Genomic DNA, 13750 nt, shown 5'->3' with positions numbered 1-13750 from the left:
TGAATTAAAATGCGTATACGGGCACGGCAAAATGACTCCATTGCACTTGGTAATAAGTGGAGTAGATTCCAAAATTAGACTATCGACTAAGGATAGAAGATTATTAATCCATCGACACTTATGAAAGCTTCTTCGAATAAAAATATTATCGTCGGTTGAAAGGTTACTTGTCTTAAGCGACATTATTTTCCTAAAAAAAATTAACTAGGTTAAAAAACATATGTAATGTTGGAATACTTCGTGTTGGGTGTTGGGTGTTAATTAGAACACGGGATTCGGAGCACAACCATATATTATACAAACAAATCAACATAAAACGGGCTATTACGATTAAGTTGTCCATATGACATAGCCGCGCGTGTCCTGTTTTCGAGTGTCGTCGCCGGACGCTAGCGGGGAGAGACGGAGGGGACGGGACGGGAACGAGGCACGGTGCATACGCTCGGTTCGGACAATGCTATAAGCCGGGTTTAGATGTACGTAACTTACGTTCGCGTTACACATAGAAATATGTGCTGATTTTAAATATTTATGAAACTTAGTATCACAAAAAAATGTCGGTAAGTAAATTTAGCCTTTCAACCGCCAATATATGTAAATAATACTAACATCAAATATAGACTTAAGCCACTTGAGCCTCTGGAACGGCGTGGTGAAGTTGAAGTGCCCATCCGTGTGTTTCACTCCGCCGTATCGCAAGTCGATCTCACCTATCTGTGACCTTCCTGGCTTGTGCATCAGGCCCCTATGGGAAAATCACGTTAGAAAAACAAATAATTAAAAATTATTACATAAGATAATTTGCATGAATGTTTTGTTCATTGGTTAATACTGTGACAGAAACATAAACTGTTTTTAAGATAAAAGGCTAAGAAATAGAGAAATGGGAGGCTTAATAATAAATATGGCTACGAAGAAACCGCTTAAACCTCAAGATAACCAAGTCGGTAGGTTTCTTTGTCTGTACTGTTACATAAAGTTTAAGAGTTTGTTTTATATGTTTGTATGTGCTAATCTCATGACGGGTTTGGAATTGACGAAAAAACTGTAGTGTTGAATAGATAATTTACCAAGGAAGGTTATAGGCTATTAACATCATGCTAGGACCAATTTTTTTTAAGAGTAAATGTACTCAAATCTAATCATGTACTGGGCCCTTATTCTGTATGATAGTGTAAACGCGTACGCGGCCGTGTCATGTTATCTTCGAGAAATGTGCGTGGAATGGTAATCCGCAAGTCAATTTCTATAGTCCTAAACATGATGCGTTGTGCTACGTGCTCGTTACGCACTGTTAAAATAACGTGCGGGATAGAGAATAAGGCCCCTGCGTAACATTTAACTCATACTCACTTGACCACCTGATATCCATGCACCTTATCGAGTTGGAACGATCCCTTCAGTTTGAAGGTATCGTCGTCGTCATATAAGGGTGTTTTTAGCGTGTAGTCGACATGACGAGACCCGTTTATATCCCATCTGTAGTCTATTATATTGTCTATGTTCTTGTACTCAGAGTTCGAAGTCCATGTTACGGTGGCGTTTGAGTCGAAACTTTCTGCTTGCTGTAACACCTAGAAATAATGGTAGAATTTACTTTATATATCTTTCTGAAAATTTTTCTTTAAAAAAATTTGTGCTTAGTAATGTTTTGTTTTGTTACTCGATACTATGTTCCGTATTAATCCTATGAAATGTATTGCAATAGCTCAACTGGTTCAAGATTTAAAAAAGGCTTTTTTGCAGACAAGATATACTAATTACCATAATCTCAAATACAGTGCATAAAGGTGCAGTTTAATTATTTCATCGATAAAACAATATCGATTGATGCAGACATTCTATCGATAACTTATTGTATAAAAGATTGTGAACGAATGAATCTCTAGTTCCTAGAGTTACATTTAATTCTAACAATTCTTAGTGTAAGGGCAGGTTATAGCCTCATCAAGAAATTAAAAATCTGTATTGGAGGCGCCATTTTTGCTTTTCTGTTTTAAAGTTCAAGATCAACCTACAAGAAATAAATTACATATTACTATTACCTATTCGGATTTTACATTATTTGATATTTCTAAATGCTAGCTACTCTTCATCCAGCATAAGACTGCGTGAATAACGTAGTTCAACTTACATTCCCTTTAAACCTCGTAAGTATTTTGGTAACGTCAGTCGTGTATCGAGCATCGAAGGTCTTGATTGGTTTCACGCTCGTTCCCATATTGCCATCTATGTATAAAGTGTGGACGTCCACATTGGGCTTGGGAAGGATCACGTTCAGTACCAGGTTCCCTCGCTGGCCCATGATCAGCCCGAAGGACGCGTTCGCTCCTATCCTGGGAAGTGACATGGGAATGGGGAAGAAATTAGGTAAAATAAAATCTATAGTAATATATAAAGCTGAAGAGTTTGTTTGTTTGAATGCATTAGTCTTAGGAACCTAAGACGTTTTTATTGTTAGGAACTACTAAATTGATTTTGATTTTCTTTCACTAATGAGAAGGTACATTACTTCTGGGTGCTATATGCTAATTGTTATCCTGGAAAAACTTGCACACGGGCGGAGCCGCAGGCGAAAGCTAGTAAGATAAAATTAAATCATTTTACAGTATTTAAGGGGACTTTTCAAGTATTTAAGGTCACCAGCCTTCGAAACAAGTAAATAATTATGCTATAGACACACTTTTAAAAAAGACCAGACACTTTTTATGCTTTAAAATTCCTTTGATTATTTTAAACAAAACATATCGAGTTCAACTGAACCTCAGAACATGCAAAACTACAAAAACAGACCAATCAATACAATCATCTCGTCAGTCGACACATTATTTGAATCCCACTTCGCTTACCATTAGCAGGGGGTCACTATGGACCCGTATAAAAACAAAATACGTACTGCCATATATGATCCAAATCCATCCTGAACCCTGCGTTGTGTTTCTCGAGCATGTCGGGTGTGGTGGTGTTGCCGAAGTGTATGTCCAAGTCGACGCTCTTCTGTATGTCCTTTACGTTCTGATGACCCAATGCCTGGACAAAAATTATTTGATATTATGACGTCCAGCGGCAAGGTGGACGATATTGTAAGAATCGCGGGTTGAATCTGGATGTGATTGGCTCGGGACCGAAAAAGGTGGCATGATGATGATGATGACTCAGCAGTGGGACTCTACAGGGTGTGGATGATGTTGATGACTGTGGCACTCGTCAATATTGCGTCTGTGCTATGATATCTACAGGGTGTTTATTTTATTACACGTTGGTAATTTATAAAGACTAACCCCCTATTCATAGACGTTTTATCTAATATTGAGATACATGAATATTAGCCAATCACAACGGCCCTACGTCTAGGCACTGCGAAGGCTGCCATGCCGTCAGCACTCAGAAACAGACTTATTATGACAGCATTGCTTCGTCCTTAGATAAATAACGTTTATGAATAAGGGGGTAGTAAAATAAACCTAAACACACAACACTTAGTTTTATTCGACAAATAAAACTAAGGGTTGTGTGTTTGACGTCAAAGCAAGCGATAATTCACAAAGAATACACACATAATATTTATAAAAGTCAGAGGTGTGTGACCTTGTGTTTCGAACCTGCGGACATTCGTCTCAGCAGGCCGTTCCATAACCAAGTAGGTTGTCGCCTATTATATAACTTACCCGTATAAACAGATCTCCCTCCAAGAAACTCCACTTGAGATCGCCCTCGCCTTTCATGACCGGCAATTCGTATTTACACAAAAGGTAGCCAGTTTTTGGGCCGAATCTGTAATCAAATGCATAATGTAATAGTATTCTGGTTTCTTTATTACTATCAAACATATAAACTTGGTTCAGTACCACAATATAATTTGTTTCGGATTAGTATACATTGAAATAATTGAAAAAAATATGTAAAACTATGTCAGATATGTTTTCTTATGCCTTCATAGCAAACGATTAATAATTGAGTACACATTAAAGCACACACAAAAGCCAAACAAACACAGAAAAGCCTGCTTAAATCTTGGTAGATTATATGCCTTGTAAAGGTTGTTTAAGATTGATAATCCCACTTAAATAAATCACCCTATATAAATGCTAATATACTCACACAAAATCAGCATCACCCTTTACAAAGCTGATCCTTTGGAAAGGCGTGGAAGCTTGTACTGAGACCACCTTCCTGAGTTCAGGGTAATTGTCCACGCGGGATTTGAAGTATATATCCTTGTATTTAGACCGAGGAATATCCACCTAGACGCAAAAATAAATAAGGTTTTCATTCATGATTTATATTTATTTAAGTTTGTTTCCTAAGTATAAATCAAACAATGATGTTGGTTGTAGTATTCAATATTGCAAACACTAGATTTTGCTTACTTTGTGTGAAAACCATTTTCCGGAACAATAGTCCTTAAAATAATGTACGATGGCAACACCATATTTAAAAAAAAAGAACATAAAATATCGTTCAGATAGTGTCGACTCATGAGAGACGATTGCTCTCGCCAGTTGACACAATTATGCCGGCCTTTTTAAACTGGATATATACAGGCTGATTCCGGAGTGACGCACTTACGTCAGCCACTATGGTAGGTAACATCTTAAGTACGATGGTCATTGTTTGAACGGATACAAACTCCCTACCACCAGCATAAACTGGATATATACAGGCTGTTCCCGGAGTGAGGCACTTACGTCGGCCACTATGGTAGGTAACACCTTGAGTACGATGGTCATTGTTTGAACGGATACAAACGCCCTACCACCAGCATAAACTGGATATATACAGCCTGTTCCCGGAGTGACGCACTTACGTCAGCCATTATGGTTGGTCTTACACCTTGAGTATGATGGTCATTGTTCGAACGGATACAAATGCCCTACCACCAGCATCAACTGGATATATACAGGCTGATCCCGGAGTGACACACTTACGTCAGCCATTATGGTAGGTAACACCTTGAGTACGATGGTCACTATTCGTACGGATACAAATGCTCATCCACCAACATCCCCATAATACCGTACCTTAACGTTAATGTCGCTGAATTTGGCGTTGAATTCGCCCCTGGCGTGTACCGTGGCGGCGGTGGGCCCCGCTATGTGCGCGGTGAGTACGTACACTGTGGGGGACGACTCGTACTTAATGCGCACGTTGACGGGCTCGCCCTGGCCTTTCGGCACTAGAGTTAACGTCATCTGGGGGTAACAAAGATATTTATTAATACCTACATAAATTTATTTGAAATTTAAGATTTTTTTGTAAACGGTACAAGTGTTTCTACATTCTTATTTGAAATAGGAACTATTGTAAGTGTTTTTTTGCATCAAGTTATTTACGGCCTGCCACAAAAGTAGTTAAACAAATTCAAAATTTGAACCCTCTTCTGCACGTATTAAATATATGATGACAATGCATTTTTTTTATTATATGAATAAAAATCCTAATTTGTATTAGTCAATAAAATAAAATAAAATTTTGAATTTGTTCTGTTACTTTTGTTTACGACTGTCCGTATTCCCAAAAAAAAACATAATGGGAATTCTTGTGATGTTTTAAAGAATCCATTTACTTAACGAGTAAGCATGGTATTTATTTTATAACTGGCTTTTGCTCGCGGCTTCGCCTGTGTGCAAGTTTTTCACAATAAAAGTCCCGCTATATATTTCCCCGGGATAGAAAGTAGCCTATAACCTTCCCATGGTCTTAAACTATCTCCATACAAAATTTCATAAAAATTAGTTCAGTGGATTTAGAGAAAATTTAACACATACATACAGAAGATGGGACTTTGTGTTATAATATGTATAGATAAGAATATTTACCTCTAGAGGATTCCTGTTCAACACTTTCCCACTGATGCTGTATTCAGTGGAGTCAGTCACGAAGGAGCCATGAATGTCATCCTTTTCAAACTCAGTAATTATCTTCATTGCTCTGTAAGAATAAGATGAAATTTCATATTCGTTACAAGGCTGATAAAAAGGGAAGATTAAGGAAGTAGTAAACGAATAAGTACAATGATTGGGGAGTGACCTGAAGTTTCTGAGCATGTATTCTGTAGTTGGATAGTGCTTAAAGAGGCTTTAAGGCGACAGACACGAGGTGGAGAGAAACACAGCCAGAAATTCGTATGGAGAAATATTTTTATAAGTGTAAGAGTGTGTGAACACTCTTAAATTATATTACAATGTGTTTGTGTAATTTGCTGCGTTTGATCACTTTTAATTAAATTATATGTATGCATGTTGAGCTTTCCTAACTTGGACTTACCTTATAGCTATAAGTTATGGCATTTTAGTTATTGTAATTATAGTGGAAAACCTAATAAATTAACCATGTCTTGTATTTGCTTTCTTTTGCTTGTGTTTTATTGGTTGTGCAATAAAGAATTATTATTCTGTGTATCATTACTGAATCTCGGCTTTTAGGTCAGGATGCCGAATGCGGACGGGCCAGAGCCAAATCTGCAGCAACATTATTTAAAATATTGTTGTATCTTTTGTAACGTGAAAAAAAAAGAAACTTAATCGTGGTCTATTATTAATAAGTACATCAATACACCTGTTTGGCAGTATATTGCGGTGGTAAAGACCCAGTCAGACTTGCATAACAGAATTAGCTCGTTTAGGTTAAGATTGTCATACCTGAACCATAATGATTTCTTAAGCGAATGTTAGACATTTACCCCCTTATTCATAGACGTTTTTTATCTAACGACCGAGTAAGGCTGTGATAACAAGTCTGTTTCTCAGTACTGACGGCATGGCAGTCTTCACAGTGCGTAGACGTAGGGCCGTTGTGATTGGCTAATATTGAAATACAACAATAATAACCAATCACAACGGCCTTATGTCTATTTCTCAGTGCCGTTGGGCAATGAGAAACAGGCTTGTTATCACAGCTTTACTTCGTCCTTAGATAAAAAAAGTTTATGAATAAGGGGGTTAAATTAAACAATTACGGTTAAATTAAAAGTAATATATAAAAACTGCGATAAAATTCGTAAAATAGTTTAACACACCTGAACCGTTCGTGCGGCGTACTCAATGCCACGTTGAGGCTGCTGGTCCTGGCATCAGCCTTGAGCGAGTAGGCGTGGTCGCCGCTGGAGTAGTCGGCGGCGAGCTGCTTGCTGGCGGGCTGCTCGTCGTAGAGCGCGGCGAGGCTGGCGGGCGGCAGCACGGGCGCCAGCGCGTACCGGCACGAGAAGCGCACGTGGCGCGCGCCGCGGGGCCGCCACACTGCCTCCGCGAACGCCTGATTTATTTAAAGGTAATGTAGGCTAGCTATTGCTTGTGACGTAGCTCGGGTTAAGTATTTGTAAGATAAAATCATTAGTATATGTTTTTGCGGAATAATTGTCTATGCCCTTTTCAGGGTCTCAAATGGTATCCATATCTAATTTCATCGAAATCGGTTAAGCCATGAAAGCGTAACAGTCAGACAGTTGCCTGCTATATTATGGCTCGAAGTTTAATTTATGAAATACGTCTAAGTAATATCACATTGTATTATTTTTTGGTGAGAAACAACCACCACATCGCAACAGAACTAAAATATTTAAATGAAAATACGTAATTCGTACTTTAAATATCAATTATTGCATTAGTCATATTAGTCTTTCATAAGAATTAAAAAAAAATCACAGCACACAAACTAAATTATTTTTGGTCCTTCGAACTAAATCTCATAAAACCCAAAAACAAAACTCACGTAATTATTCTGATTTCCCTGCTGTATCTGTATACCACCTCCGATCATATTCTCGACATCTGAGAAATCTTTCTTGAACTCCATTTTGATAAAGTAGTCCTCCAGGTAGATTGAAGTTAGATTCAAACTGCCCGATGTTTCTACAAATTCATCCTCTAACTGTAAAAAAAAACGTTGTATTTTTTTTCTCTTATGTTTACGCGAATGTTAGACATTTAAATTAAACTATTTTACGAATTTTATCGCGGTTTTAATATTTAACTTTTCTCCCGACGTTTCGAAGACTTTGCAGCCTTCATGGTCACGGGGGGGACTGTCCCAGTCAGTATTAAGTTCAACTTCGCCGATCAAACTGGTTGTATTGTGACTACAGTTCGCGTATTTGCGCGAATACTTTCGTTAATTCGCAACGCATGTTGCAATTCTATACATACCGACCATAAAGTCGATATTGCTTTGCTCGAAAGGTACAAATATTTTGACGAATACGCCGTGTGTGGGCTGTGACAGTAGGCTGCCAGTATATCACGTGACGTGTACCTCAAGGTTGGCGAGTGCCGTGATGGCGAAGGAGGGCATGGCGATGTCGGCGGCCATCTTCCACAGCGCGTCCTCGAGCCGCGCCGTGACGCGCGACTCCAGGGCCGGCAGCACCGTGAGGGGGGTCGCGATGCCCACCGACGCGACGTACGACTGGTACGCCTCGTCCTCACCCTGGTCGAACTCGTAGAACACTTTCAACGATATCTGGAATATAGTTTTTTTTTTGTAATCTTTATTTCAGGAGTTTGGGTGTAATTAATATTCATATTGGGTTTTATTTAAAATGTATGAGGAAATGAGCACGGTTTAGAATAATAATTTTATGAAGTGTGACAAATATGGACACCCAGACGGATAGCGTAAATTTAATTTAGTGGTCTAGTCAATATAGTTCAAACTCGCTATAGGCATGTGCATGGCTAGCACACTACTAACTTATGCGTCGCCTAACTGCAATTTTAAGCACGATCTCTAAATACACTTTATTATACTACAGAGGTCAATTTAAAATGGTTAAGGTTAGTATACCTCATGCCAATAAGTGCCATTATACAACAACACCAATGTAGTGACGTTGATTTTCGATCCTATTACTATATCCACAGTGAACACAGACTTCAGCTCAGATACGGCAGGGAACGGTGTTACCAAGTTCAATGTGTTGCGCATTACCGAGTAGTCCTGCAAGAGAGAATTTTGGTGATAAAAAAATTATAAAAATAGTATTGGTTAGAAGCAGTCTTTATATTTATTTTTTTAAATATATAATCAATTTTCCATACTTGCCTCTAAAATAAATACATCTGTGAGTACTATAGGCGGTTTGTCGGGTAGATGAAGCGTCGCATTCACTTCCAGTACATCCTCTTCGTCAGGGCTTACGAACTGAAAAAATATAAAAAAAACATAGCAAAAAAAGAACCATAAATCTGCATAATAGTTCATGTATGTTGGTTGAAAATATTCAGTAAAAAAGTTATAGAATGTATTTATTGAGTGAGAGCGTGTGCGTGTTTCTCTTTCTCCCTCTCTCTCTCCGTGCGTATGTGCGTACGTGCGGGTGAGCGTGTGTGCGTGGGTGCGTGCGTGCATGCGTGCCTGCGTGCGTGCGTGTGTTTGTGCGTTTGTGACTTACCTTCATGAGATGAGCGCCGAAGGTGATGGTGGGGTAGTACAGAGTGTCGAGCACTACTTTAGCGGTAGTGTCGAAGTTCTCTATGAACATGTCGTGGCCCCTCTTGGTGTTGTGTTGGAACCTGTCCTTGATCACGTCCAGTAGTCCCTTGCCGTTGTCCACGAACAGCAGCGCTATGCCAAACTGCGATAAAATTTACTTTGGGTAATTGCTTCGTCGGGGCAACGAGAATAAAGCCAAAACACTAAGTTCCAAAAATGATTTTTATGCATAGAACACTATAGCATTAAGTAATAAAAATACAGTGTAGGTTCAAGCGTAGGAGCATCGCTTCCAACCCGGGAGAGAGCTATTACGGCACTGAGGGAGCGCGGGGTGATGTGCGCGGGCGCAGCCTGTAGGCTTTTCAGCGGGACGCGAGGGGTGATGGCACGTGATGCCGCCGTGTATTATGGCGGCGCACTACAGGGTCTTATATGTTTTATTTATAAGGATATTTAATATGTGCCTGTCAGGAGACTCTTGGGTCCAAGAGTTTAAGAATATCGGAATGTTTATGAACATTTTTACATAATATTTTATGCTACAAATAATGATTAGTTAGATGCTTTTGTCATTTTTAACCGACTTCAAAAGGAGAAATTTCTCAAATCAACACATAGATATTTTATCTGTCATACCCCAACTTACCTTATGTTTGGATAGACGTATAGACAATTCAGTATCGAGTCCATTGCCGTATATATTTTTCAGCACTAGCCCATTCTCCTCAAATCCTTCTAACGGCGTGTACAATTTGTATAGATACACAAAATCTATGAGCGATTTCCAGTGCCATATGCCGGTGAAACCGAAGTCCATGCTGCCCCAGCCCACCCTGAAATCGATCTGAAAACACACATTTTCTATATATAGAAAATCTTTTTTGATTATTGCATTAATTGGTATATTAAGACATGTACATTTATGTGCCACAATGTGTGTACCAATAAAAAGTAAATATTTTTTATACGAGGGTATATATTACAGAGGTAGTGCTTCCGGGAGGAAGATATTATAGTAATAAAGGGAATTATTTTAAAAGTAGGTATAGACAAATTTCTATACCTTTATAGTTTTCGTTTAACAACTTAAGTCAATAATATTGGTTTTAAGACGACTACCGTGCGCATGCGCATTATATAGGTCAACAAATGTTATACCTCTTGATTCGCCCTCTTGGCGGTAATCATTGCCCTGTTCAAGTACTGTATGGGCAGCGCCACGTGCCCGAACACGTGGAAGTCTTGCATCGTCACCAACTTGAGCAACACCTCCAGACCTGCGGATATTTATTTGTTATAACCTACTTTACTTTATGAGGCGCTTGCGCATGCGAGATGGGATCTAAAACTCTAAGGGCCTAACAATATATCTTTTATTGCTAAATTATGGACCAGGTACAAGCGTCCATACAATCTAATTCCTTCTGCCTTCCCTTTTAGTTTTATTTACGTTTGTCTAAGATTTCGTTTTCTGTTATATTGGCCGCGATATGTTAACTAAGGCAATTCTTTTGCCTTGAATTACCTTTTGTAATATTTCACCCTTCACTTCTGAGTCAAACAAACGAAGAGAATAATACCAAAAGACATACCAGTAGTAGAGTTAGGCGTCACCACCATCGCCACCAGATGTCTATCAGCCTCCACGAACCCAAACCGCGCTGTCATCTGCGGGCTCGTCGTCGTGGGACTGGTGACGTTCACCACCAGCATGCTGTTCGTGATCCTGCGCATGTGCCCGTTCACGTAGATCTTGAGGATCTTGTCCTCTAGATCCAGGTACGTGATGCCGTTGATGTCCCGCTTGTGGCCTAGGACGAATATGGTCCGGAGGTAGCCTTTCCTGTAGCCCTGGAAGAGACGATTAGGTCATTGAAATTATAGCTCTTATGAGCAAAGTTCTGAATTTGGTTCAACTATTTATGTAGTTGACTGTCATCATCATCATCAGCCCTGTATTATATACTGTCCTACTGTTGGGCACGGGTCTCCTCTACTACTGAGAGGGATTAGGCCTTAGTCCACCACGCTGGCAAGGTCCGGATTGGTAGACTTCACACACCCTCGAAATTCCTATAGAGAACTTCTCAGGTATGCAGGTTTCCTCACGATATTTTCCTTCACCGTTAAAGCAAGCGATAATTCACAAAGAATACACACATAATTTTTTTAGAAAAGTCAGAGGTGTGTGCCCTTGGGATTTGAGCCTGCGGACATTCGTCTCGACAGTCCGTTCCACAACCAAGTATAACTTATAACATATTAGGGTCGTTTAAATTCGTCATCAAGCGAATTGAATTGTAGCGGAGTGATGACCTCATAAAAGTTGCAGGAGGTCGGTGCATGCGGGCCGCTTCCAATATAGCGATCTGGAAATCTTTGGGGGAGGCTCATGTTCACCAGTGGACATCATGCGGCCTGTGATGATGATTACGATGATGATGAAATTCATCATAAACAGTTTTCTCTATATCTATATCAGACTATTAGTAACAAATGTGTATTTTGTTGAAAATATTACTAACCTGGAATGGAGTCAACAGTGTAACTCTCCCCGTGATGTTGTTCTCCTTCTGTCCCCTATCGATGCTCCACGACGAGTTGATCATCAGCTTGCCGTCTTCGTTGTACTGAGAATTGAATAACATTAATGAAATATATCCCCTCATTGCAAATGTATACAAATAAATGTAACTGTTTTAGAAAATTTAACTTCTATACTGGAATCCCAATCAAAATCCGATGATCTTCGGCGATTTGCGATTTGGATTTTTTTGAGTAAACCTATGCAATTGCCCCTCCCTTATACTGTCTAGTCTGTCTCCAACTGAGTATTGAGTGGTGACCTAAAAAGCCCTTGACATCGAAACGCATTTAGCATCAGTGGCTACTAATACTTAACCATCGACACAATCCATCCTCCATCCATCGCAGCCCTAGGCACACAGTTAAGTGTTTATACCTCATGGTTGACAATTGACATTGATGCCTATAAGAGCCTTGCGGAAATTATCCCTCCTTATCCCCTCCGGCCATCCTTAAAAGGTTCCTATTCTTTCCCCACACTTCCCGCCCAAGTCCCCGCCAGGCCCCTACAGTCACTAAGCCAAGGGATGTCAGTAACACATCCAAAATAAAGATCTCACTAGAGACTCCAATCTTACTTGAAAGCTGAGAAGCGTGTCAGCACTCTTCTTCCATATGACCCTGTGTTTGGCGATGGCCGCGGCCTTGGGCAGCGTCGGTATGGTCGAGTTGACTAGCGCGTTGATTTCGCCGTAGAACTCGTTCGTCTTGAACAGGTAGTCGGCGAGTAGGCTGAATGCGAGGTAGTCTTCTTGCCAGTTCATACTGCCGTTCAGTGCTTGTAAGTTGTCATGGTATCGCCACCTGGGAAGAAAAAAAATTTTTTTTTTTTTTATTATATGACTACGAAAAGACTGGTTCGGTTGACGGGTCAGGCAAAGTGATATTTCGATGGCTCCTAAGTAAACTATCGTATGTGAAATCATAGCAATATTCCCCTTTTTAACGGTTTGTTATCTAGTTACTGTTTACTACAAAATCCATTAAAAAAAAGGTAGAAAATAATTTTTAATGTTTTTTTTCGTTTATTAACTTTTGAAATAAATGGGTTTGATAGTAAACAGTACCTTGATAACGAAAAGCTCAAAAGCTGAATATCGCTATTTTTTCAGATACGATAGTTTACTTAGGAGCCGTCAATTTATTTTTTTCAGTATCAGCCTACGCCACCGAAGCAGTCCAGGCAGGAACGTATGTATGATTGTATTATGTAGTACTATAAATACTTACATAACATTAAAGCTGGTGTCCTTCCATCCATTAAAAGGCGTGTTCATGTTAGACAGCAGCGCGTATACCGTCTCGTTCTTAGCCTCCGAATACATCTTGACTCGCCACAGTATGGTCGCGTCGTGAGCCCAGCCCATTCGTATGTGCCATTGGCAGAACCAGTCTGGGAACAAAAATTATATAGATTGTGATAGTTTGAAGACGAGATGTGGGTTTTTAGTAGGTGGTGATAAGTAGTGTAGTAGAGTGGTGTTTTTTTTATTGCTTTGAATGACAAGACGAGCTTGCCGTTCGCCTGATGGTAAACGATACGACCGCCTATAAATAATAGAGACACCAACACCTTGAATTACAAAGTATTGTTCGGTATTCCACTGCACTCGCCATCATGAATCATAAGATGTTAAGTCTTATTATGTCCAGTAGTTACACTGGCTATAATGTCCTTCAAACCGGAACTTAACAGCGACTACACACTGCTGCTCAGCGACAGAAATACACA

General features: G+C 39.6%; 1 protein-coding gene across 2 annotated transcripts in view; it reads right to left on the bottom strand.

Annotated features, from left to right (window-relative positions):
• The window catches only part of LOC115449372, a 72056-nt gene that overhangs the window by 26273 nt on the left and 32033 nt on the right, over positions 1–13750 (bottom strand). For both annotated transcript variants that reach the window (XM_037443977.1, XM_037443978.1), the window contains 20 exons: positions 13249–13411; positions 12597–12822; positions 11958–12062; positions 11025–11283; positions 10591–10709; positions 10079–10276; positions 9389–9571; positions 9040–9138; positions 8782–8934; positions 8251–8457; positions 7711–7869; positions 7019–7254; positions 5820–5931; positions 5022–5192; positions 4102–4244; positions 3669–3774; positions 2897–3030; positions 2135–2336; positions 1354–1574; positions 610–745 (listed from right to left, as the gene is read on the bottom strand). In XM_037443977.1, coding sequence (XP_037299874.1) covers positions 610–745; positions 1354–1574; positions 2135–2336; positions 2897–3030; positions 3669–3774; positions 4102–4244; positions 5022–5192; positions 5820–5931; positions 7019–7254; positions 7711–7869; positions 8251–8457; positions 8782–8934; positions 9040–9138; positions 9389–9571; positions 10079–10276; positions 10591–10709; positions 11025–11283; positions 11958–12062; positions 12597–12822; positions 13249–13411 — 3332 coding nt within the window. The remainder of the gene's footprint in view (positions 1–609; positions 746–1353; positions 1575–2134; positions 2337–2896; positions 3031–3668; positions 3775–4101; positions 4245–5021; positions 5193–5819; positions 5932–7018; positions 7255–7710; positions 7870–8250; positions 8458–8781; positions 8935–9039; positions 9139–9388; positions 9572–10078; positions 10277–10590; positions 10710–11024; positions 11284–11957; positions 12063–12596; positions 12823–13248; positions 13412–13750) is intronic.

Source organism: Manduca sexta, chromosome 5 (genome assembly GCF_014839805.1).
Source record: "Manduca sexta isolate Smith_Timp_Sample1 chromosome 5, JHU_Msex_v1.0, whole genome shotgun sequence".
Lineage (NCBI taxonomy): Eukaryota > Metazoa > Arthropoda > Insecta > Lepidoptera > Sphingidae > Manduca > Manduca sexta.
The sequence above is the reverse complement of the archived record's forward strand: the minus strand, read 5'-3'. Positions and strand labels throughout refer to the sequence as shown.